The sequence below is a fragment of the Vollenhovia emeryi genome, unplaced genomic scaffold, assembly GCF_000949405.1.
Source record: "Vollenhovia emeryi isolate VEMERY1.0 unplaced genomic scaffold, V.emery_V1.0 DF939176.1, whole genome shotgun sequence".
NCBI lineage: Eukaryota > Metazoa > Arthropoda > Insecta > Hymenoptera > Formicidae > Vollenhovia > Vollenhovia emeryi.
In genome coordinates this window covers 36,077-63,820 of record NW_011967190.1, presented here as the reverse complement: position 1 = coordinate 63,820, position 27,744 = coordinate 36,077, and the positions used below count along the sequence as shown (strand labels likewise).

At 43.4% G+C, this 27,744-nt stretch overlaps 1 protein-coding gene across 3 annotated transcripts in view; it reads left to right on the top strand.

The window, feature by feature from the left end:
- Window positions 1–27,744, top strand: part of LOC105563388 (latrophilin Cirl-like) — a 396,767-nt gene that overhangs the window by 336,544 nt on the left and 32,479 nt on the right. For 2 of the 3 annotated variants that reach the window (XM_012014953.1, XM_012014951.1), the window contains 2 exons: window positions 517–703; window positions 27,391–27,497. In XM_012014953.1, coding sequence (XP_011870343.1) covers window positions 517–703; window positions 27,391–27,497 — 294 coding nt within the window. Of the gene's footprint in view, window positions 1–516; window positions 704–26,509; window positions 26,617–27,390; window positions 27,498–27,744 lie in introns of all 3 variants that reach the window. The other variant, XM_012014952.1, reaches the window with a different exon arrangement.

Here is a 27,744-nt window from a genome sequence, read left to right as displayed (position 1 = left end):
ATATTTACGGTGAAATATTTCCACGATGTTTCGAACAGGAGAAAAAACAAACCCCTCCCGAGATATAGGAACCCTTCGCAAAGAGAAAAATAATATTTTATCTTAAACTCTTTTCACCGGAGAAATAATCCGGATGCAAAATTTGTACGCGATAGAAATCCGGGCGCACCGAAGCCGACGTATAAAACCGCAAAAATGCAACCGTGCGAACAGATTAAATATCGCAACAACCGTAATCCCATCGGCAAATACTACGCGCCCCTATCCTCTAGGATTTTCGCACGTGCGGAGGTTTTCCGGAAGCGGGAGCCGCGAGTGGATGCGGCCGCAACAGACGTCGGAGGTTACGCGCCGGGGAGTTGGTCCGCGCTGCGTGTACCATAATCTCCCACATTCGATTCATCGCGCGAGTCGCAGCTGCGCAGCGGCGTGCGTGCAGTTGCGTGCGGCGAATTATCGCGACGACGCGACGAAAATCGTGGCTGAAATAAAAAGGAATGGCGCTTTCTGTTGCAGAGAGGTACGACACCGCATACGCCTGCGAGGGCAAGACGCTGGAGATCGAATGCGGCGAGGGCAAGCTGATCCACCTGATACGGGCGAACTACGGCAGGTTCTCCATCACGATATGCAACGAGCACGGGAACACCGAGTGGAGCGTCAACTGCATGTCGCCCAAGTCGTTCCGCGTGCTGAACAACGAGTGAGTACCGCACGCGCCGTGTCTGTATATCTTCTTTTGTGATTGACCTCAGTCGATTCGCCCTCAACAGACACCTTTGGTCCTCCCTTCGTCTCCCCTCGGGAGATGCCGCGAGCAGAGCTGAATAGTTTCGCGAATGATAAATACGTACCACTGGATGGTCAAGTTATGGAAAGCTCGCGCGGTACCGAAAATAAGATCTTGAATAAACAGTCGTGTTATCAGGTCGCGCGTCAATTATTTCGTAGCGAGAATTGCCTTTTCTCACTTGTATTTGTATCATTCGGTGATCGATGCCCAGCGTGTTTTGTTTTGACAGTCGGAAAAAAGTACGTTTAAAAACGCAAAGGGAAGAATTATTTGTTCGCGGCCGATGTAAAATCCATAATGAACAAATTGTTACAAGTAATTATTGGGATTAATTAATTTTCTCTCACGGGCAAATGCAATTCTGAACAAAGTGAATATTCAACGAAGCGGAAAACGCGGAACTAACCTTTACATTCTTACAATCAAGAAAATTACTAGAAAGGATAATTATTAGAATTCTTGCCGGAGCAACGAACCATATCAATTGACCTCAATTATCTTTAATGAAGTATAGATAGCTGTACGATGTTGGAAAAGGAACGTCTGAAAGGGGGGGCGAGCATTTTTCAGTTTTCGCCATATTGAGGGAGCACCGATGTCTCTAAAAATATTTTATTGATCTTCTCTCGCGTGATGTATTCAAGATCGTATTGTTTATTGCTCGCTGCGAGTACACGTTATATTTTCTGCTGAAGCAATTCAACTCTGCTCGCACGGCGCCAGCGGATCCCTCCTAAATATTAAAAGAAAAATGGAGAACATCGCAATGGTCAATTAAAAGGGACGTTGACATCGACACAACCGATAGTAGACCAGACTTGTCATTTCGGTAGTTATTCCGCGATTCGCCGTTTCTCAAATAGATTCGTTGAAAGTACCATGGAGTTTTGACATGACATCCGTGTGATTCTACCTTCGTCATTAATGAAAACGCGCGGCCGAACATTCGATTCGCTAAAAATACATGAAGTATTCATTCGAGCTACAAAAACTAACCGATTAATTGACTAATTATGAGATCCTTCGGCGCAAGAAACGAATAACTATTTTAACACAATTGTCCTGTCAAGGGTATGTTACATTTAATTTTATATAATTAATATTTAATTAATACTACACAGGCAAGTCTGATTTATGTATCGTTCGTGAATGTTGCATCGACATATGTATCGCTCGATACGTAATCGTCCTTCGTTCTCAGCGGGTTGTTCGAAGTGAAGGGATCTAATGAGCGCCGTTCCTGTCCGTTCCCATCTCACTTTAGCTTTCTCCCTCAAATCAACAAAATGGAGCATACATTCAGAATGGGGGAGCAAGGGGATAAAAAAAAATCGAGTGAGGGAAACGAGGTCGGAGGCGAACCGCTTCACATGGTCGAGCGAACTGGCCAATTGCTGGACCATTGAAGAACGTGCCTCGCGATGGATCGACTAGGAAGAGTCGCAGTTATCAGCGATAGCTTCGCTATCACGGTCCTCGCGAGAATCCGCTTCGTGTCCCTCGCTTTCGCGAGCGCGAGGAACATGCATATCCATGTCCGGTTCTGGAGGTCGGTCACTTAACGCTCGCGTAATATGAAAGAAATGTGACGGGGGAAAAAAAGGTGAAAATAAATTCGCTGATATCGTAGTTGCGAAAGCGACGACGAGCAAAAGTGGAACAAATTCGTTGACAATCGCGGTGATCGATCTCCATACAAGCATCGTATTCTGAGAGGCGTAACTAGGATGAAAGATGGGAGTTAAATATTGAAAATGGACCGAATTTTTCAACATTGCGTAGCACATAGACGCCCGCTGGGATCACATTTTTGCTCATAATGCGTCGTACTAGTCACGTTTATACAGCGAGACGTGCATAGATTCCGAAGAATACGTGTTCGCCTGGTTACGCCGCTATTCATTCGCGGACTTTTCCGTCTGCTAGCCTTTTTGATCGCAATGGGTCGCGATTGTTCCATGGAATTGAACACACTGATTAACGTGATTTCAGAATTGCGTAATCATGTGTTTACGAAGAGTCAGATTTCCTTCATATTTCCCGATATTTCATATATCCAACCTCGACGATAAGATTGAAAGTATCTTATCTGACAGCGATACAGATATATCGGGCTTAATGCGAAATCCAATCTGATTACAATCTAATACAGCTGATCCTTCCGTGGAGCAGTCATCCTACCTGGAGAACCTAGATAGATCTTCTCATACGATAAAAAATACTCTTCAGACTCCTACCTTTTTGTTTGCCATCGTTATTAAAAGTCTGTATTCACAGCGCTAAAATGTTTCGCCATCTGATGTTTATGTCTCATAATTGTGTAGAGTTCTTTTGTTAGATAAGAAAAGAACTCGGTTAAATTTGAAGTACGTGATTAATAGAGTGTGTGAATACGGGCTGTTACTTATTATTTAATAAAAGATGATGTCCCGGCGAAGCATTGATCGAGACTTTGTACGTGGTGCCCGAAATAGAGGGACAGGTAGACGGGCAAAAATATGTTTAATAAATTTTATGTTTAACGTTCTGCATTTCGCTACAATTGGAAACAAACAAATTATAATTATAAATCTTGATTAATTATTGAAGAATCTTGCACGAAAATAGTTGCAATTAATTATATAAATTGATATTAATGCAATTAATTTGTATACCTTTCATCGGGAAAACGACTATTCATGTATCCATTATAATATCACTGGATAACAAATCTCACGCAGTGAATTATGTTAGTTAATTAATTCAGCTGTATTTTTAATAGCTATCGATTCATATAATCTATATAAGGTAAAACTAGTATATTTACTGTTCCTCCTGCAATTGGGTCTCGCTTATAAATTAAAATTGATATCCATATAATTCATGCAATAAGATTAATGTGAAAATAATATTAAAAACATTGTGATATTTTTACATATAATAAACATATAAATACGCGTTTATTACGTGGCCGAGATCTTTTCCAATTGCATTGCAGTTTGCGGGACCAAGTAACCGTAGTGCTCTGAAAAATTTCATTCGTTAATGTATTAAAACAGAAAAGTGTCATTCAATTAATTGATCATTCCGTGGAATTTCTATCAATGAAATTTTCATCATTTTCCTCGGTCTCTCGTATCGTCGCAGAAAAGTTATTATTATTATTATTATTTTTCTAAATAGGAATGTACCGAGAGAACGGATTATACAATCCCGCATATTTTTCTCATTAATGGCGGGATAACGGAGTAGCGAAAAATTCGTAACGTCCACGTCCAATTTGCAAAGGCTATTGATATTTTTCGATGCTCATTTGCGTCGGTAACTCGACCCGTTCATAATCCGATTTCCGGAAATTTTAATCTCGCAGAATGATTCCCTCTCCCACGTACACATCGATACGGAGATAAATTATTATCGCCGCCGATCGCCTTTGACGTGCAACTCTTCATTAAAATCGTCGTTGCAGACCGATCAATGCTTCGCGCCGTATGCATCACGTCTCTCGCGGAATCATTTGAGAATCAGCATTCGTCATCGGTGGATCTTTAAAATCGTCGGTTTTACACGTGGCTTTTCGCAACTTCCTCTTCATTTATACACCTTACAGTGGCAAAGATAATTGCGGAATTCGAACGTATTCTGCCAAATCGAGAAGATTATCCATAGTCATAATATATAATAATTAATCAGTAATAATCCTATGGATTGTTGATTAATGCTCCGATTTTCCATTAAATTTACAAGCTTTGTGTTTATACACATGTGTTATACACAACAAAATTTGAAATAATCGTTAAACTGTTATGTGTCTCTGCGCAATGTTATCCGATTGTGCGAGATACCCAATGAAAAAGAAGGATCATTGTAAGTCAATATTTTTGAAGTGACATGTGTAACAAGAGAATTACGTTCATAGGATGTACATATATATGTAACAGATTCTATTATTAATTTACTCTTGATTGCAATATCGTATTCTGCAATTGTCCATGCAAAACTTTGTTGAATGGAATAATAATCAGAATTAAATTATTACGGGGTTGCGAAGAGCTGATTCGACAATCCGATTGAGCGCATTAAATCAAAACTTATGACCGAGTAACGATCTCGTTTACGTTGCTGCGTTTGTTTCGTTCTATTTTGTATTTAGTTATTAACAATTTGTGCGGCGCTTTTCCTTTAATGCAGGGTGTCTGAAATAGGATTTTCCCGCGTAAGCATGTTCGCTCGCATGTTACATTCGGTGGGACAAGACGCTTGGGTTATCTGGTATCCCTTAAAATCCTTTTAACACCCACAGTAAGCGACCTCGCGGTCGATAATCGTATTAGCACGTTGTAAGCCGTTTCTAGTAATTGCCAGAGTCGGCAATTGTCATAAAAATAACGCGGCGTTCATAAATGAAATCCTACGTATCCCGCATTTGGAGCACTGGACAGAACGGCTTATAACGTGTATTAATCGTAATATTTTATGTGCGTGCAATATACATATGTTTGTATTTGTTGGTTATTTGATTAGAAAAGGAGTCGCTGGTCCTGGGCGAGGTTTAAACAAAATGGAGCAAGCATATCTATTAAGCGCAAACAGCTACGTAGTGGATTAATACAGCTATATTATAACAAATAGTTATAACACAAATTGCTTAATTCATCTAATTATTATTACATTAATTATATTACATTTGAATGTATTCCTCTCAATTCGTACGTGATTTCTCTTTCTCGCTGGAGCGTCGGGAATTTAATTAACATTATTAATGCAGCGGCCGAATGCAAATTCGGGACATTTCAAAGCTTCTGATTTAATTTGACTTTTAATGTCTCCAAGCAATCTTAAACAAATATCAGTAGGCACATTAAATATCGGCGTAAACTAATTATTATTTTTAGCGCTCTTTTTATTTCTCCGTGAAATCACCAAGTTAATATGCCTTGTATTTTCTACGCGTTTCACGCGAGCAATTCAATTGAAGATTAAATTCATTTTGATAAATCATTAGTTAATTACGTCACAAGTGTTAAATATCTAGCCAACTTTCAATTAATATTTCTCGACATCTCTCGCATTTACGGGACGCTTCTTTCTCCAACGGTAATAAATTCCGATGTTCACGATTTAACTGCAGTCTCAGAATTCCTTCATGAATACGCTCGAAACGGTCAATTATACTTTTGAGGATGTAATACAATCGCAGTACTTTCTGATTTCCTACGGTCGGCTAACCCCTTTCCCTTTTCTCTATCTCTTTCTCCAACTGACCGAATAATCTCGCTACCAAATTGAAAGTGAGTAATCGCTCGCGGACGCATCGCGCGTAACCGGGCCGAGGAAAGTCGCGCAGGTGCGCCCTGATGCGCTTCGAGCCGCGCTGCATCGCGCCGGGCCGCGAAATTTCTGCGCGTCCGCGTCGTGCCTGCGAATAATCGGGCGCGTGGCGGGAGGACGGGCCGAAAATCATTTGGGAATTCCGTTTAATCGCACCGCCAGCGAAACCAATTGCGGATTAACCGTCTGCCCGGTTGCAACCGGGACAAAGCGAACCGGGAGAGGAGGGGGGGAGGGTAAAGTGTCGGCGTAAAGGCCGCGGGAGGCGGGCACGAGGGGTGGATTCGCGTCCGAGATTACGATTTAAGTGAAATTGGTGGATAACGGGAGGGGGGGGGGCGGTGGTGGCGGTGAGGGGGATTTTGGGGCGCAACGATTAATGAAATTGGATACCGAACCGCGCCGCGCCGCCGCGAAATTCACCTCGTCGCCATTTGGCGCAACGAACGCATTTGTTCTACGTCGCGTACGAGCGCCGTTGGTTCGCCAGGTGAAGTTTTCATAGACACCGTATCTCTTAGACGCGCCGCGACTTCCGACGCCCGCGAAACGTTCGTCGGTCCCGAGATGCGGTACGCTGTAAATGAAACTGATTGTGATAAATATTACGTATTTGCGATTTCAATTGTCTTTATACGTTGGACAGAGAAGAGAAGATTTCAAAGAAAGCGGGGAATTTTTCATACTTTCGATCATAAATTTATAAATTCGGTACAGAAATAGAAAAGCCGTTTCATAAATACCGTATATCGCGCTAAATTATTCCATAGTCATCATTACGTCTGTTTATCGAGCCTCGTCCGCCCCCATTATTCTTTTCTTTTACGCTGAGAGAACTTGAGTTTCACGATTAATAATAGCTGAGAAATGTGATAGATAAATTTTTTTCTAGTCAATCGACAAAGTATGGAAATTTAATTGCCACCAGATCTCGCGTTCGATCGCCAATTTCTCGGAGAGCATCTCTTTCTTCCCCTTCATCGTGAAATAGTGCGTGAAGTCGTTATATCGTACACGTACGTCGCTCTGTATGTGGCATCTCGGTCGTCAAGTTTATGGAGAACCAATCAATTAGAAACGTAAACGCCATTTAGGATCTGGCACAGGTGGAGGTAGCCAATTAAATTACTATGTGAAAAATGTATGAAGAACTATGATAACTGTTACCTCAGCCAGGGTACACCTTCGACTGAAGAGAAACTATGATAACGTTTACTCCGTTGTCTCGTGTGCGACGCCATCAATCCGTCACGCAAACGTGAAACAATTTTTACAATTCATTGTATGATTGACGAGAACACTTTTGAGTTGATCTACGAGTAGTTACGCGAAATTACAACCGCAGTGAAATGTAACATGCTGTTTCAACATTTTTTAAAATTCGTATCGAGATTGTTGCAAATGTTTTACATGGAATATATTAAATTGAAATGTAATCGTTTTGACGTTTGGTGCATTCTGCACACCTTTTCCTTCCTCGGGTCTCCACGTGATGATTCGGAGCTCGGTTCTCCCAGGGTTAAGCGAGCCGCGTCCGAAGGGGAAACAATAATTATGCCGACGCGAAGTATCGTCGCTGCTTGTTTGTCCATACGAAACTTTGGTCCCCGCCCTGATAAATAAGTTCTTGTCCGCCGCGCGGAATGGAGCGGCTAACTGCTAATGAAATGATCGCGCTGACGGAAGTTCGGAGTTCGTGTTTATCCTTCATCTTTCAGTGAGAATTTCTTTGTAATGGAGGACTGCCCTCCCTTGTCGTCGTTCCGGTAAAACTTTCTCCCCCGTCGACGAGTGTCCCACTCGGGCCGATAATCGGCGTCGGGAAAACGGCGAGACTGGGTCGAATTAATCCGTACAAATAGCGATGCAAACGATTGTTCAGTCTATCGGTCGCGACCATTTCCTATGAATGATGGAAAACGACGTAAAAATGTACCATATCGGTTAACGTGGATACTAATTTACCTTCGTCCGCCTATATTGTAACGAATATAAGTTGGCAAACGGTGAGGAATCGATTTAGCCATCGATTAGCCGCATAAACCGAGACATCTAAATCGCGAATGTTATCAATAACTCGCGATTGAACTTTATTTGCCGGAATTTTCGTCGACGGCAATACGCGCGGAATAGTTTATTTGTAAATTATCGTTACGTTGATTGGAAGACAGAGCCGGGACAGCGATTATTTTTTGCAAGAGATAACTCTTCTCAAATCGCGACGTTAATCCGCTAATGGCGATGCGGCTTTCGAGGGAAACTTTATCGCCCGCAATGGTTTTGTTGCAAATTGTTACGTTGATTGGAAGATACGTCGGAATGGAAATCGCTTTTTGTCGGATAATCTTTCAGATCGATTTGTTCGCGGCTCTCCACGTCGCGCGATACGCGAGCGTTTGCTATAAACTGCTCGACAATGCAAAATGTTAATAGCGTATTTATTACGTATTATTTTTGCGCCTTCGCGCAGCCGGGCGTTTGATCTTGTAAATTTTGTTGTTATTCCCGGAATTAATTAGGCGTACAACTTGGTTTATTACCACCCGGTGTTTGCATCGCGGAGGATTCGAACGCGATATTTATACAAGTAAATTAAAAATGATTTTCCGCAAAAAATTCCCCCACGTCCTTTCGTCGACTCAATCAAGTTTTTTTTATCGTCTCCTGCTATCCGACCAATCTTCCTTCTCAGCCATTCTTCCGATTGTATCGAACTTAACTTAATTGCAATCACACAAACTCTATAATTATGTTATACGGAATTAACTCCCTCGCAATCGCATTTCATGGAAAATATAGTTATACCTTATCGACAAAGCTTTCGTTGTTCCTCTTCGTTTTCACGTTTCCTCCGCGACAAGACTAGATATGTCTACAGATTTTCAATCCAATAATTATATTTCACGAATCGATAAATCAGTGAACGAAATAACAAAAGTGTACACAAAAATACTTTCATGGTTTTTCCTATAAAATTTCTACTGCAACTTCCTCGTTAGTTTCGAAAAGTTCGAATACGCTGAAATATTTAAAGTGCATTTTATTGTATATAATTTTACCTATACAGAAAAGTGACAGTGCAATGATATTTATTTATCAAAATTAAGAGGCTGTAAATTCGATTTTCATTTACTTTTCATGTTGCGCAAACTACCACACGACTGTATTTAAGCTGTAAGCTAATTGCAACCTCAGAAAATTTCGTCGATAATCGCGTTAGACGGGCAAGTTAGCCTGCTCGTCATTTCATTTAAGAACGTTCACGGCCAGGGAGACAGCACTGGAGCAAAGTTGTCTCTCGGCTCCTTCCTTTCAGTGCCCCGCAATTCCCATCTTTTTATTGATTCGATTTTTATTTCTTCGTCTGTTAGTCTTCTGTAATTCTCCGTATCGATCGGTTTCTTAGGTCCCTTTGATGCATCCTTAATTGCAATTAATGAGAAGCGAGAGAGATCAAATTTTTCACTTCAATTAAGCACAATTCGCGTAAGAAATTTGCAAACGCTGATTATACGTTCTCATACGTTTTACGTAATAGCGTTATATTTTACAGATTTATTTTCTTGTTTTTCAAGATCCTATATTATGTATTTGTTACGTGTGGCAACAAAACCTTTACATTTTTTTTATGTTCAATATGTAAAAGAAGAATATATTACTGTCCCAGAGAAGTATATTTTAATGTTGTAGTATGAATTATTTTTAACATAATAATTGCCTTAAAAATGACGCTATTAAATGATATGATCGTCCTCTCGAGCCAAAATTTTATATATAATAGATTCCACGTGCACGTCATAAAGAGGAATTAATTCAAATGCGGATTTCAATCGCATTGACGACAAAGTTTTCCGCGTTTTGTTACTCACCTACGTCTTTTTCTTTCGCCTTAATTTTACGAACGCCCCTTCGTTAACGAACAAGTCCTCTTCTTACCCCATTCACTCTTTTCCAACTTGGAGTCCCCTCCCCTCTTTAATGTATCTTTTCACGAGTTTTCACAATATATCTCGCCTCTTCTAACTGCCTTGCTTCGATGTAGAAGGTAGCGCGCAATAAATATCGCTATCCCCGGTATCTCCCGTATTTCTGAAGACGCCGAAAGTACCTTTTGAAAAACTTTCGCAGTAACAAACGGCGGATGAACTGCTGAAGTTATTCTTGTGTTGTTTTTCGCGAAAATCTGGAATTTTTTAATAATTTCTAATTTTTTTACTATTTATAGTCATTTTAAATACGAGACCATTGAGTTTCACATATCGATCGTGTTATTACTTCAGTTAAATTTTACTCAAAATGCTCGAAAGAATCGTAGCTCAAAGTACGCTTCGCAAAAAAAAATGGCCCCCATCTACTGGCACGCCGCGCCGTTTGTCACTGCAAACGCGGAAAGACTCTTTCGCGATGTCCGAAATAAAAGAGGTATCTCAGATATCTCACGGAATTTCGCTCCAGCCCGTACACATTTAAACATACATGCGTAATTACATGTACACACGCACACAGGCGTGCGCACTAGAGTACACACGCGCGCGCTCTCGTGTACATATCTGCCCACGCCCTCCCAAGTTCTCCCGACAAAACTCGTTTAATCCCCGGGCGGATTAAGAGACAGAGACGTTTGCGACGCACGGTGGAGGAGTAGGAGGAGGGAGAAGGAGGAAGAAAGAGAGCTCCCGGTTAGGTACTTAAAAGTATTCCAATCACGAATACGCGGAAGAAGTCCGACGAATATTTCAACCGTCGTCGTGCCGCGAGCGGATTGGTGGCTTCACAGGAATCAGAGGAGAAATGAGAGCGAGGGATGGAGGGGGGTGGGTGAGGGGGGAAGAAATGAAGAATAATGTTTTCTTTTAATTTTTTATCGTTGAGCGCGTCTCACCGCGGTACGTAGATACGATGTTTATACAAGGTGTTCAGGGACAACACCGGTGAAGTTTGAGCGAGGCCGAAGGTGATAATGGGCGGTTCCGAATGAGATAAGTACGGCACTCGCGCTAAATGTGCGAGTAAACACCTTTGAAATTGCGATCATACTCGTGCGCGCGATACGAAGACAAATTTGATATTCTTGCTCCATCTTGTTCCACCACATAGTCGAACCAGTGCATGCATGCCACCAGTATAGTAATATTTAACATGCGAATCGTTCATTTCGAGAGAAAGAGAGTGGTACCAGTCACAATTTTGGAATCTTTGGCAGCGCTGTTGCTTTAAAATAAAGCAGTTTGGGTCAATCGAGGTAATCGAGAGACACCGAAGCCGTGACAAAATATTTGCAATGCCAACAAATGTTTCCAGTAACTGTAGCCTTGTTTTCTTTCAACGTTTGCCTGTTAATAATATAATAATTACTGTGCTGGCAAAAATAAATGTGACAAGTGATTGTATGTTGTTCGTTTTAACGCTTTTTGTTGTGTGATGCAAGGTTCGTGATTTTAAACAAATTCGGACTTTCAGGCAAGAAAAGACCTAACAACATCGATCTCTGACACAGGTTTCATTTTCCAAAGTTTGACTTATATCACTTTTTGTGCGATGAACGCTTCCACGTGGTGCAGCCACGCGCGTGCAATTCGCGCGAGCTATTGCACCGCTTCTGTCGGCCAGTTGACGGATTCGGTGCAATACGCATCTTGGTATTGTGCGATAAAAGCGTTAGTTTCCAGACGCCGCGGATCTTGATGCAAATTCACGACCGTGGCTGTACCACAATCGCCATGCCGGAGGAGAAATCTCGTCACGTTCCGCACCACTAAATTATTACATTTTTAAACGTCCACGTTTTTCAATCAAATTCTCCAAACCGTTATTACCGACAGTTGAAATTGCTCCCGCAAACCTTCGCGATGGATCGCGGGACAGACACTCGCGCGAGTTTCGCGAGAGAAAGAACTTTCCTCGAGTCCGCCTCGGATAGATTTGGGATTTGTCTTTGCAATTCTGTGCCGAGATTTCTCCGCGCGCGGCTACCGTTAGAGGTACACGTACGAGCTTTGTCTTATTTAAAAAATATACGTATATATATGTGTATATATATAAGACAGAACAACGTGTGCTGCCATGGATCCTCCCTTTTTCTCTTTGCCGTCCGGAATGCCAAGGAGAGAGATGCTCCTGTGTTGTGTCTTTCCGCCCTTCTTTTTGGCTACCCGTTGTGTAAACCCGCGCAGAATCTCGTCTACTGCGGAGGAATTGTCCTGCGGGAAATTCCTAGTAGGGAAAGAGGCTTTTTCGTCGGCATTCGTCCGCTTTTATGCTCGCGATCGCTATCAATCTTAAATAACGTGATGGATTGTTCGTTGTAATCACGAAAGAGGATATTAAATCTTTGTAGGGCAGCCTCATTCAACGTGCGCGCGTATTTCTTATTTAAAAAGACTTCCCTCGTCGGGAAATCTACTAAAAAAAAAGAATTTTTATTAAAAAAAGTTACTCAAACGCACGACAGCACAAATATCGAATTAACACTTGGACATAAATATTTTACGTTTCTGCAATTTCCATGACATTCGATTTTATTTTTATTCAAAGCGAAATTTTTAAGAGCGTTTTTTTTAAGAGCATATTTTAAATTGATTATACATTATGTAGATAAGTTAATATAATGCATTTCTGATCAATCGCACCGATAAGTAAGGACCTTTTGACGAATTTAAAACCAATCTTCCTATCGAAATGTAAGTTTAAAATCGCCTTTGACCGAAGCATTTTTTTTTAACCATTGCAACGCAACGCGCTTTGAAAATTGCGATAAAATCGCTATCATCTTTGTTCGCCCGACTATGACATCGATCGCCAAGCTTTGTGCGCGACATAGAGCTATCCGCGAGCTAGAATATCGTCGCATGCGAGGACACGTTAAACAGCGAAAACGCTAAAAATCGGTCGGCAGAAACGGGTCGTCGAACGGGTCTCGATTTATCCCGGCACGAGCGGGCGAAACGCGCATACTCGTACGTTAAACACTGAAAACACCGAAAATCGCTAGACAGCTCGGCGACGAAATCGCGCCCGGGCGCTTCGATTTATCGAAGCGTAAATGAACGGAGCTCGCTCGCTCGCTCGCTCGCGCGCTCGTTCAGCGAAATGCCAGTGTACGCATACACGAGGCGTACACCCTCGCGAACAACGCAAAACCGATTAATTTCCAATTTCAGCAGGCGCGCATCGCCGATCGTGTTTGTGCCCCGCTCGGTCGCCGCTCCTGCCCTCTTTCGATCTCCCCGCGCTCTTTTTCTGCGCCCGTAGACCGAAACTTACTTGCAGTTTTCGAGCGGACGAAATGACGGAGATAGATACGCTTCCGTGTAAATATCAAGTAAAAACGAAACTAAGATCGAACGGTAAAATCAAATTGTGCTATAAACGAGACAGAATTTAGTTGCATCAAAATTATCTCAAAACGGGCCTTTTTATTCGACGTCACTTTTGAATATCGCTGTTGAAGCAAGAGCAGAATATCAGAATCCCCGCGGCTGAAGCCTGAGCCTAAATCTGTGCTCTTTGCGTCTAGAAACATTCTACTTCGTAGCCAATAAATACGTTTAATAAATTTGTGCAAGTGGACCAATTGTACACTCCGGGAAAAAAAGACGGCAACCCATTTTTGGGCCCACAATTAGCAGTCGAATTATTTGGACTGTTCGTAACTCTAATCTTTTACGAATTTTACCCCGCGTAACTAAAAATCGCAATTGCTATTCTATCGATATCCAAGACTTTAAAGTAATGCTAATCAATTCTCTCAATTAGTTCCGTCGATATTCAGTAACGCAAAGATAATTTTCACTTAAGAGGCACTAACCGAAATGTTAAGTTGCCCAACTACAAAAAATACGGTCAAAATTTTTCCCAGATTAGTTATGAACAATCCAAATAATTCGATTACTAATTGTGGGCCCCAAAATGGGTCGCTGCCCCCCGCCCCCCCCCCCCCTAGAGCATTACGTATTGTACAATCTGTGCTTTGGGCAACGAGCGCATTGCAGACGAGGCGCGAGCCCTCACGTTGCAGCAACAGCTGAGATCAGCGAGATCATCCGAGGCAGATAAGCCAATGTCTCGGAACGGGAATTGTTACATTAAGTAATTTAATTGCATCTCGTTCGACCGGATCGCGTGCTCTCGTAACCCGACGCAACGGAGACTCGCGGAGAATTGATACGGTATTCCCGAGTATCCGGTATCTCGAGTGACGTTATCATCGGCGCTATCGGGGCTTGACTCGCGTCGCGGTCACGGCGCTTATGAGCGTCAAAGCGAACGGGCGCCCCCGTTTCTTTCCTCGTTTTTGTTCCTCCGACGAACCCAGTTCACCCTCTGCATCGCACCCTCGCTCCGTGTTCTTTCGCTTTTTTTTTCCGCTCTCTCTACACATCCGTCCGCTACACGCGCGCGCGCCGTCGCGTCGTCGTCGAGTTTCAGCCGTTCTTTCGAAATCCGCGCCGGCGACGGAGAGGTTTCGCCGGCACAAAGACATTCCTACGACGATTAAAAAGTCACTCGACTCGGTCGCGCTCTCCTCTTCCCTCGGGCGGCCCTGAAACGGAAAACTCCCCCTCGGCTTCCCTCTTTCTCGCGTGTAATAGGCGTCGCATCGGCTCGCGTTACCGTCGCGCGAGATCGCGTTCCTCAGTGCGCGTCGCGCGGTTAATAAATAGCCTGGTTTCTACCGAGCGGAGATTCAATTTTGGAAAATTGAAGGGGTCTGAAACTCGAACGTAAAACGTCCGTCTTTTCCGCGGGCCGCATATCGCCGGCAAAGTGGTTGGTCTTACGTAAATCGTCTCCTTCTTTAACTCTAGACCACGAACGTTGACCCACCGACGGAATTTTCTTCTTTTTTCATTCGGGTTCGTTCAAATCCGTTGAAATAAAACAATGTTACAGCAACTTGAAGGTTTCGTCGGCGTGACCAACATTCGTTATTACCGAGGGTTAACGTTTAAATAATAAAACCGGCCAGGCTGGATCTCACTGCGCAACAATATTTCTCGTCTTTTCCCATCAAAGCAAGCTGCCTCCATTTTTTCTCGCCCGCGAATCCTTCGACCCAATTTGCCGCCTGTCCAGACGCGCGGCACCGAAGCGGAGCGCGTCGTGTCCGAATTCCGTCTCGCGTACGGAATATCGCGACGAGAACGAGGGCGAGGACTCGTCGAGTCCCCTCCGCGCGTAAAGACCCTCCCTCGAACGCGCGTTCGCGATAACGACCGCGCGTAAACGCGACTATTACGCGCGGCAACGAGCACAGTAGCGGTCTTTAAATCGTCGCGCGGATCCGCGGCGATTTGTTCGCGCGCGACGTGACCGGGACTCTTAACGCGCGGAGTTATGTTCGTCACGTATCCGCGATACCGAAAACAGGCGCGCGCCGTTTCGGGAGCGTCCTAGTGGCGCAGATCCGGGGCCGCGGTTTAGTCCACGCCGCGATCTCAAGTTTACGAGGGTACGGAGGGTACGGGGAGGGAAAAGGGGTGCTTCCCCGCCGCTCCGGGATGTCGCGCGGCTCGCTTACGGGGCGGCAAGTTTCTTACCCCCGGCGGGGCGTACGACGAGCACTCGCGCGTCCCGCAAGATGCACGTAGATACAGCACAATGCGGACCGTAGTTCGCGAACACGCGCCTCGTTAAATCGCGGGGATTACCGGCGACACGCGGGGCGCTTTTAAGCTCCGCTTACGCGACCGAGCGCTTTTACTCGCTCGGATTATGCTGCGCGATTAATCCGTTCGTTGCCGTGGATACGTACGTACGTATCCGAGCTCTCGCGACGAGCGACGGGAGAAAACCTCGGAGAAATGTAGTTTTCCCTTAAAATCGATAGCGGCACACCGGACAGCCGACGGAAATAGTAAGATTAGCCCTCTACTCGCTCGCTCTTGTAAATTTGTGAACGGACGTCGGCCGAGTTGGCGTCGAGCAGCTCGGCGACGAGGAAAATCGCGAGGAATTCACTGACAGCGAATGCCCGCACCGTGTGCTTGTTCATAGTCAACTCTTGTATCTAAGGTCGTGTTAGACGCGTGTTTTAAAGCTATCTGGCCGAGAAAAATATCCGTACATGCGCACGGAGAGAATTTTTTCTTAAAGTTTGTCCTGAAAATCATGTGATCGTGGCATTTCGAAAAATTTTGTGAGAGGTTTGTGACATTTTACCGTACAGTCTACTAGTAATTATACTTGGTATACTTTCTACTAGTAGAATGTATGGTAACATTTCAAAAAACTCTCATACAGTTGTTCAAAATGCCACGATCACATGATTTTCAGGGTAAACTTTAAGAGAAAAATTCCCTCCGCGTACGGACGACGTACAGATAACTTTTCTGGCTGAGAAGTACTTCAAGGGGCAGTTAAAATATTAATTACAACTACCTGAATTTTATATAAATAGCAGAGACAACACTCAAGCCAACGGCACACGATACTAACTTTTCCTACTGAATTGCTTATGAGAACCAATCAGGATTTAGCCTTAAGTCACCTGATCTGAAACTCGGCATCTTTATTGATTCTCGTAAGCAATCCAGTAGGGGAAAAATAGTATCGTGTACCGTTGGCTTTACTGTGCGCGATCTTATAGCGAATTCGGTTGCTTGCTCTAGTACGCACTGAGTGCACTGAGGCTTGTTCAGAGTCTGTTTTTACATTTATAATATGATAATCTTAAATACACGTTGAAAAACTCATTTGGCCAAAAAGTGATTCGTACGGATATTGTACGGATTATTTTACTAGCTGAGAGTTCTTTCAAGAGGTATCTAAAATAATCCTTAAATATAAGAACTGACTGTAAACGTACCTCGGTACTTATTGAGTACGCACTAGCGCGAACAACCGAATTCGCTGCTGATCAATTATTTCATGGTACGCCGTATGTAGTGTAAAAAAATTCAAGACGAGAGATCTGAAGGGCTTGAGATGAAACCAAGAAAGAAAGAAGCTTATTGAAAATGGCGAAAGAGGACGCGAATATAAAAATTGACCGTAAACAAGCCTCAGTGCGTGCTCGGTGCGCGCCAGTGCGAGCAACCGAATTCGCTGCGACTCCCAACTGGAACGAGAGCGAGGCGACGTCGAGCTCTCATCCGCGATTTCTTACGAAAACATCGCGGCGCGAGGGGATTACGGAGGGACAGGACAGGGTTCGAGGCACCGTTCGTAGCGCAACTTGGAGTTACCCACTTTCGTCCGCGCGCGGAAAACGGAGCAGAAACGTCGCGATGAATCAGCGAACGGAATAATAATGTCGTACAACGAAACCCCCGTCGAGCCCGATATTAACTGCGAGCGCCGCGGGGAAAAGGGCTGAATCACCGTCGAATCGATCATTACGGCGGGGCTGCCGGCGAGTATGTTTGTGTATGCACGTGGAAAAAGGAAAGACAAAGCGCGGGGCGGGACGGGGGTCGCGGGGAGGAGACGGGGAGGGGGGGGAGAGGGTGGTCTGCCTTAATAATAAACGGCGCAACATCCGCGAAATGGCGATTTTTCGTGCTCGCTCGTAGTTTACCCGTCTGAAATTACGTTTACCCTCGTTATATTCCGCCGGACGATACCAGGGCGATGGGGATGGAGTCAGACAGAGGGGCGTGCGCGAGCGTAAGGAAGGAGAGGAGGAAAAAAAATGATCGATAGAAACGTCCGACGCGCCGCCCCGCGAATTCGCGGGATCGATGGACCGTTTCTCGATCCGCCCCGTACGATATTACGCGTCTAAATTGCCGCTCGGCCACGCGACTCGTCCGTAAATTAAATCGCGCGTAAATAACGAGATATTTACGTATATTGTTAATTCCATTCCTATCGGCGCGGATTAACGTTAATCTCGGTTTAAATCGCCGTTTGTCTTTTTCTAGTGCCAAGAAGATAAGAGGTAAGTTAAACCGAGATTAAAGTTAATCTGCATCGGTAGAAGTGAACACGCCCGCGGGTTTGCGATGCGAAAAAGTGCGGGTTCTCGCGAATCTTAAACTTTTGACGTGCCGTGTTTGAAACACAAATTTCATAAAAAGAAAACTTAAGTCTTTTTCGATAAATGTATGCGAAATTGGTTGACGTTAATTGTTAACGTACGTATAGAAAAATAATTATCGTTGAACTGCCCGTTTCTGCTATAAGCACACGTTCCGCGATCAGCCGGCATTTAGCTCGGAGAGAAAAAAATTACTTCTACGAGAGTTTAAGTATGCAATCTTTATGTTCATTTAAAAGTAGAACCCAGTTGCTATTCGCGACTGAGGAGTAAACCGCTAAGGGCATTGTAGTGTACAGATTTCGGGCATTAGTGACTGTTATTTGGCCTTGCTGGGCATTATATTACATAGGTTGTTGCATATGGCCATTTTTTAAATTAAACTTTCACCAATTGCTTTCAAATGCCACGTAACTGTTGTTAGTGGCATTTGAAATAGTGGACGCCTAGTTGTTCCGCAATATCTCTATAACGTTTGACGTCCACCAAAACCCTTAGCTCGTCGTTGTCTATGGCCGTTTCAGGGTGACCACGAGGCTCATTTTGCAAGGCTTACATCTCCTGAACGAAATTTTTCAAACCAACGACTAGGTGTTCGTACACTAGTTGTACTTTCCCCAAATGCCGTGTTCATGTTTCTGGTTGATTCTGCTGCATTATATCCGAGTTTAAACTCGTAAAAAAAATTATCCATATTTATTATTATACACTTATTCATTATTTCAAGTTGACTGGTCACAAAAACGTTGACAGTGATCAATAAAATAATGAAATATGGGTTTTCAAGATTAGGATTGTCACTTTACTTTGACATATAACAACTGTCTCGTTCTGTTCGTGTTAACGTTTTAAAACGTCACCACACGGAAAGACCGGCTAAGGTAAAAATAACTAAAATTACAATGTTGCCGTATAAATAGTGGGGGCATCTGCATTGTTTCGTGTTGCAACGTTCATCAAGTTTGCTGCACAAGGCGCACGTGGTTGTCTCAACTACTTATGGGTATGACAACCACAGATATAGTTGTCCCAAATATTACTATTTATTGGGGTTGTGCCAATCCTAATTAGACATGTGGTAACCATATCGGTTTCTCCGTGCAATGTCACCAATCTGCGAAAACGGCCATTTTATGTGCAACAACCTAGTAGAAAGAATTTAAAGAATCTAAAGAGATAAAACACAAGATAAAATAATGCCCACTGAGCATTAGCAGGTGTACGTGGTGCACATGATTTGATCAGCGGTTCACCCCTCGTTCACGACGAAATAGCTGGAAAATAGGATTTGAGATTAATAATAGGGGCAACGTGCTTCGAAGCAGCAACGACAACTTTTTGCGTCTCGATTATTCGACTAATGTTTTCGTTGTCGGCGGAAACATCGACTCGTTTCACTCGCGGCCGAGCACGCGTTCAAGACGGGGCCGCTCGATTTGGCACCGCGGCTCAACGACGAATATTATTATCCGGGAAATTCGGAATTCGGTTACGGAGAAATGGAGATATTATCACTTAGCCAACACACCGAGAAAGAGAGACAGAGAGAGGTAGAGAGAGAGAGAGAACCGATAGAGCCCGCCGACACATCCCGCTAAACAAATAAAAGCGCCAGTGCGTTATAATTGGCTGCGCTGTAATTTCGGTTGTCGATGGAAACGCCGCCGATGCGACCGCATTTACGTCGCGATATTGGAAACTGTTATGCGAATCGTATGAATAATTACAATGCCGTATGAATAATTACAATGCCGCCGCGATACAGCGCCGCCCGATGCATAATTAATAAACCGCGGGTTACAACGCGGAGATACATTTATTACCGCGGCTTTAATCGCGTTGTTAATACTGTATCTCTCGCTGCGGCCGTCGCTCTTTTCCTTCTTTCGCCCGAAATTCGGCCGGACGAGATAAGCGGAATCGCGCGCGACTCGATAAACGCGGGGTGCGACAAAGCGCCGCGGATTCGGCGGCTAAAGCCGGCGGCACGCGGTGCTGCTTTGCTCGCTGGTTTGCTTGCATGCACCTTCGCTGGCTAGTGAGAGCCAATCAGGATTCAACGTGATAAGTCAGATGAGTTAAGATTGCATCCCGGTTGGCTGTCACCAGCTGATAAAGTTGCACGCGAGGGGTAAACCGCATTGTGGTGTACAGATTTGCGGCATTATCAGGTTTCGCTGGAGCATTATAAAGATAAAATAAAATAAAACAAGATAAATAAGATTAATAATATAAAGTATAGAGTTGAAGTTGAAGAAACACATAAGAAACGGCCAATGCGGGTCTAAGGCAAGATGTAGGTAGCCTATACTTGTAATTTATTAAAATGTCAATTCATGTAGTTTCTTTCCACCTTTGTCCTGCGCGCCGGTTTCTTTTCGGACATAACGCAGTTTTCTTACGGGTGAAGTTATTATCGTCAGCAAATTCACATATTCAAATCGATAAACGATTTGTAATTATATATTTTAAATGCTACACTTAGTATTCAATACTTCCCCGCACTGTAAATTATTCTTATTGCGAAAAATATTATCTCAGTCAGGATAATATAAAGTAATGCCCCACTGGGCATTAGTAGGCACTGGTGTACATGATTTTGGTCAGCGGTTTTACCCCTCGGGTGCACGCAGGCAAACCAGCAAGGAAAAGAAGTATTGCGTGCCGCTGGCTTAATTGTCGACGTCTAATACGCCGGGAATCGTCACGCTTCTCGTTGTAACGAACTAATCTCGGACGCGGACCCCAATTACACCGGCAGCGCGCGGGCTCTTTTGCATCCTGTCGATACATTGTCCGAACCTGCGACGACGACGTATCGACAGCGCTCCTCCCCGATTCTCGCCGGAGCGGTAGAAGAATTTCGTCGTTCCCGTTTGTCCGCGATCGACCGATCGATCGATATATTCTCTTCCGGCGAAATAACTTCCGCGAAACGCGCGTAAGTTCCCGTCGTGGGTTTCGGAATTAAAGTCTGATCTACAGCGTGCTCCTTGCGATTAGAAACGTTCTGCTTTGCACGAGCAAATCGACATGCTCGAAAAATTGATCAATTCGCACGAATTTTTTAAACGTTCGCTATTAAATTTGTTAATTTTAACTCAATGTGTAGAGTAACTACTGCACTCGGGAAAAAGATTTAATTAGGGTGAACAAATGAGACACGTTGAAATCATGTTTCATTGAATCTAGAGGAAAGTCCCCGATTATGAAATAGGCTTTTGATATAAGATAGCAAGTTTTCAACATCTAAATTTAATAGCAAATCTCTCTTCGCAACTATTACACAATCTAACAATGAAGTTTTTATTAAATAGATTTTACTCCGAGAGCAATAAATTCATGGTGGGACCTACAAGATGTCTACTAATGCAGTAGAAACCCCGCTGTCAATTATTAGCCTACCTCATAATAGGGGACTTTCCTCTACTAAATTTTTATTTATTCTTCTACTAAAACATTTGCTAAATTTAAAGACATAGATATGAATTCCCTTAAAAATTCTATTCTCAATCAAATTAAATTTTGGTTAAGGTAAAACGATCGTTTTTCTTTTTGATGAAAGAAAAGTCTGGTAAGGTCAAAATTTAAACAAATTTGTTTGATTTCAAACAAACTTTTTTCTGGGCTCCTCAATGTATTGCTATTTTTCACTATCTTGTGCAACGAAAATTATCTTATCACAAATTGCAGTCAAAAAAACAACTGCATCCTTCATTCAACTCATTTTACGATTTCTTTTAACTTCATTGTTTCATTCAATTAACGACATTTTCAGTGGGGACAGGCGACTATTCGTCGAATTAAATTTAACACTACAAAGTTAACAATGTATTTTGTTGGCTACGCAAAGAGCACATTGTAAATCAATCTTGAACCGTGTTGCGCGACGTCTCGGCCATCTCGGCGCTCGATCGAGCATCTCGTGTTCTTTTTTAGCATTCGACGCGCGGAAAATTCATAATTCCGAGATAACAGGCGGTAACGCCGAGAAGACGTCGAAATATCATCGCATCAAGCGCCGGAAAGATGTTCCGCGAGCACGCAAAGTTTCCGCACGAGACGGAAGGTACAGAAATGTTAATGATCGCTTAGACTCAACATCCGTCCGACATCTCTCTCTATTTCTCTCACAGAAGTCATAACGGTAAGAAATTATCTCGTGTCTCGCGCGCGGGTGTATATTTAGCCGCTGGAAGCGGCTATTATCCACCGTCGGATTTTTAATACCGCCTCTCGCCGGCGCCGGCGCCGGCGCCGCAGGAAAACGCGTTTTATTCCCCGCTCTTGTATCAACCGCGCAGAATGCGAACGATGGAAATAATCCTGTTGTACTCCCGTCAAACCGAGATTCGACGAGTTTAACAATTTCGCGACAACCGCGCGCGAAGAGCTTTGTTAGTAAAAGTCGGTCACTCACCGCTCGCCGAACGTCCTCGGTGAAGCCGACGACAGTCTCCTGCCTGCGTGGATCAACGGTCCAGCGCTGGTTCTCCTCCGACGCTGCTCTGCGGCTTCCGGATGTGTGTGCGCGCGATACAAAACTACGGATGCAATCCTCTGGGTCCATATTCATAGTCCGTACATATTTCAAGACCGTTTTAAGCAATGTTTTGAAGATGCTAGTTTTTAATTCTATTATATATATTTTTTTCTTTGGTTCTGCGCTTCGGTAGTCGCCGCGTCGGACTTTTACAAAATAACAGGCAAGACGGAAATATTTTGTTTCTACATGATTTTCAAAAATAAAACTTGTCCGCCAACGGTCATTACAGAAATCTTCACGCGGCCCTTTCGACTGAAAAGATTTGAGGAACCTTAGCGGAAAACATTTCTATATAATAAATAACTACAAAAATTGACTTGAAATAGAAATTTGTAGAAATGTTTGTATCTTCGTTGAAACATAAATTTTTTTGTAAAAATATCTACGAAATAGTACCACAAATTACAATGTTCTCAAATCAAGAAATTATTGCGGGTAGTATTGCAGGAAAATGTACAATTTTATAAAACTTGGTACAAAACTTTACTAGTTTTAAAAATTTGAGAAACAACAAAATCTTAAAGAACTAAAACAGCTGCTTCCATGTAGAATATTACAAAAATTAACAAAAGTGTTTCAATTCTAGCATTTTCATGTTGATTTTTGTAACACTTTTTAAATTTACGTAGAATTTCTTAGATTCTGGCAGTTATATTTTATAATTTTGTAGAATTTTGTAGAATTATTTCCGGCAGGGGAGTTAATAACATCTCGACATTGTAGATACTTAAAACGGTCTCGAATAGAAGAACGAATTACAAAGCACGTCCCCAGACACACATTCGCTCCCGCGTTTACGCAGGACGCAGGAAAATCATACTTGGCGCGGGGCGCGGCATCGTGAAATATTAACCGAGATGCGTTGTCTCCGGCATTGAACGATTTTCGAAGAAGCGTGCGGCTACTCTTATTGTTAGTTTAACCGATTCAGGACGGACGTACTGTATTTAGTATCTCGAACATCTCGAGCACGGATTAATCATCGTTTTGTGTGAAAACTGTTCCTTAAGAAACTCGGTTCTGAGAGAATTATTGTACTTCCTCGAGATTGCTTACGTATGTTTGGCGAAAAAGTATCCTGATTGTCTCAGAGCCTCAAGAACACCTCTTTTTAAAATACCGATTCGTGTAATTAATTTTTTTTTCAATTTAAAATATTTGAAATTATTAAAAGTAATTTTCTTTTTACAAAAATATCTGAAAAAGTAAAACGCGCGCGCTTCAAATAACTTTTTATCGAAGTGCTCCAAAGATTTACTCGAGCGACTTACAGTCTTGAGAAACAGAGTACCTACAAATGCATCTCTCCTTAATACGAAGTCGAATTTGTCGCTTATCGAGCGTGGATCTGCCCTGGTTTCGTTCGATCGCTTGAGAAAAAAATGAAGTAGAGCGATTTCATCACGCGAGGGCTTGAATCTCCCGGCGCTCAAGATGGGATAATTCAATTTCGGCGAAGCCGGTCGCACTTGTAAATGAAATATCGCGTTACGTCACGCTCTCATAAAGTTGTTACGTTTAACCTCGGCCCCGCCGAGTGATATTGCGCGACGACGTACGTCGCGCACGTCCGCCGGGGTAATCTCGATCGGGCGAGCGGCGCCGTTAAAACAAGCGCAACGATCGTCGAGTCGCGTCGCGAACAAACAAGCCGTAGGTGCAAAGCCCCCCCGGCATTTACCTCGGGAATATCGTCTTGGCGGATTAAGCGAGGGCGTAAAATAAAATTCTCAGACTCTTGTGCGCGAGATTAAAAGCGGCGTCCTCCGTTTTTACACCCTTCGATAGAAAATACTTCTTATAAATTGCGTTTCTAAACGGACGGAACCGTATAATTAAATAGGGATACACTTAGAAGGTCTAATCTAACCCGTTCGTCGCGGTTTAAGAGCGACGCTTTTCTCTTATCGCGCGCCCAGCGAGCGAGGCGGATTAAGTCTAGCGCGTTTTATCGGCCACGGAATTTCTCGCGTGTACAAAACACGACGTTCTCGATCATCCGGACTCCGTTGGAGAAACGTGCGACCAAGGGGGCAGCCACGTAATGTAATCATGGAACAGTGTCTCCGAAATCATTATGAAATTTTTACGAAATCCCCCATGTAATCGTTTTGTCTTCATTTTCCATTTTCTTCTGAAATGAAATCAATTAATGAAATCATGTAATCGGTGGGACAACATTTTAACCAGTGGTTACCCCCTTGCGTGCGACGAAGAATATTTTGGATCGATACACGTAACGTAATGAATTGTCCGTCGGGCGATTATTAAATTGCGCTTGAATGCGAAGTTTTCGAAAATTGTCCGGTATTTGGAGCGAAGGAAAATACTCTTGACGTTAACTGAAACCTTCGTCTCGAGATGAGACCCCCCCCCCCCCCGACCCCCGTTGCGCCTTCGCGGGAAAATTTCCGAGAGGGTCCCTCTTTGAAAAGCCGTCAGCGAGAAAATCTTTAACGGAGAGAAGTCATGTCGAGCGTCCTCGGCAGTTCGGCCGGGCGGAAAGTTTATTACGACAATACTGCGATACTAAATATTTTCAAGTCCCGCGTAGTTGCAACGAGAACGCGGCGGCGAATTGCCGGGATTCTCCCGGAAGAGAATAATTCCGCGACCTAACGATCGCCCGGCGAGCCGCGCGCCGCTTTTGTCCTTTAAAGTGTCGCGATTTCGCGTGCACGAGAAAAATTTACTTTGTCGCACGAGTAAAATTCACCATGATTATTCTCCCTGTTAACGCGAGCGAGCTTCAAATATGAGACAGAGAGAGAGAGAGAGAGAGAGTTTTAACAAACGCAAAACTAAATTAACGGAGAATTCTGCTGAAAAAAAGATCCGCGTTATCTTTTCAGTCGACGAAGCGCACTTAAACGACGGAATCGGCGAATCGGTTTTAACACAACACCGTTGCTCTCGTTGCAAATGTTAATTTAGTTGAAATAAGAGACCAGATCTCTCTCGGTGGTTACTTCGTTAGTTGGAAACGAATTACCGCCGCGTGGAAAGTGATGCGAATTTAGATAAACACATCGATGCGATTTGCCGGCTTCGCGATGCAGGCGCGGCACGACGACTCGTTCGAAATGAAGGAACGTTCTCTGCATGCGGTTAATCTTTGTATATACACCGTGGGATATTGTGGGCGGACTGTAATTCGGTGCTGACACACTTCTACGTACTCTCTCATGCACACACACACACACGCCCGTTTGTCCGGATCTGGGACTAGAATCCTCGTCTGTCTTACCTCGAGCGCCTAACTTGTGCTTATGTCTGAAACTGTTGCGAACGTGTCATTACTAACCCATTGTCCTACTGTCACACGCTAACACACACGCGAACAACCGTGATATAACGGACCCAACGAAGCCCGGCGTACGGGGAGAGCCGAGCTTTTGTTTCCGAAATTGCAGTGAGACTAACAAATCGCTTTTGCTCTTCGGAGACGAAGATTTTCGGGAAGTGCTCGGAGAAATTAAGAGGACCTCGTAACTCTCGATCAATCTGGTGCTACCAAAGTGTGAATATCGTAGTTTGACCTTGTTTCAAGTCTATCCTACAAACGTAGCGAAATGAACGAATCCCTGCTCGCGCATTTCATAAAGATGGAAAAAAGTTTCCAACTCGATTAGCGCATTAGCTTTCGGTATTTCGAATGTTAGATTCTGGCGAAATTATGAGCACGAGATTGGAAACTGTCGTGAAATATCGATTCTCGAGAAAGCGGGTCTCACTCGTGCAACGTGAGTCGCGAGACTGCGATACGCGCGAAATCGTCGCGCTCCCCTGATTCTCAGCCGGTGATTCTGCGAGGAATTTGGAAATTCGCGCTGTAAGGTCGTTCCGCTGGGTGACATTTTCGCACACGTAACGATTGCAGGTGCAATCATCGTAATTCCTGTTCGGTGGACGTGCGCAGCAACGTTTTCGAGGAAGACCCTTGTCCTGGGACCGGAAAGTACATCGAGGCTCACTACCAGTGCTTAGGTTGGTTCACATTTTTCTATTCTGAAACGTCGTTTTCGCGCGGTTACGGATTTACGCGAGGGATCTCACGGGAACCGCCACTCGTTCGCGCGCTGCGGAAGAGCCTCGTGATCTTGGACTTGTAATTTGAGGAGCAAAGAGGACTTATTTCGTCCTATGATTTCGTCTTATGTTGATCGTCGACGTTAGGCGATATGCCCGAACCATCGTGCAGCTTTAAAAAACTGTTGTTCTTTTACAAATAACTTTTGATTTTGTGTTAATGCTGGAATATTTACGTTTCTTACTCATTTTTTTTTATTAATTAATTTTATGTTTGATATTATTTTATAATTTTACTTGATTGATCTGTTTTCGATAACAATCTTTCGATATTGGGAAACAAAGACTAATTGTCTAATACTTTAAATACTCTTTCAATATAAAAAAATAATTCTTACAATTAATATCGTACAATCCTCGACTGAGGTTTTCAATTGTTAAAAAAAAAAGCAATTTTCGCCGACAAGAATTTAATCAAATTCTTTCGGTCAACGTCTCGAGAATTGCGAATAAAAATTCCAAAAACTGAGCTTGCCAAGGCTGCTAGGCTTGAATGAAGGTTTACGTGTAAAATGGACGAATTTCGACGAAAAAGTCTCTCTCCGAGGGCACATCGCTCTTCTTTCCCATCTATTGAAGGGAGGAAAGAAACACGGCTGGATCCATGGCGGTACACGTGGTAAGGGTGTACCATGGCCACTTTGTTAAACGCGAGTCGAATCCCTCGTACAGGTGCAACGACCAGCAGAACTGCAGCATCGTTGCGTCCACGCTGCAATTCGGCGATCCTTGCCCAAACACACACAAATATCTCGAAGCGCACTATCGGTGCGTGTCCGGTAAGTAAAAAACTCTTTCATTTTTACGTCAGTCTTATCTGGCAACTCTTTTGCCGTTATTGGTCTTTGCAGGAAATTCCACGAAACTTGCGAATCTTTTCTAAAAGTATAAACAGCAATAGTCATTTCTCAAATAAGTTGGAAAAATTAATTTTGACAATACTTGAAATATACGCTTTTTCCAATCTAACTGTTTTAGTACTTATTATTCACGCTTTTCATCAGGACTCCTGCATCAAGTATGATT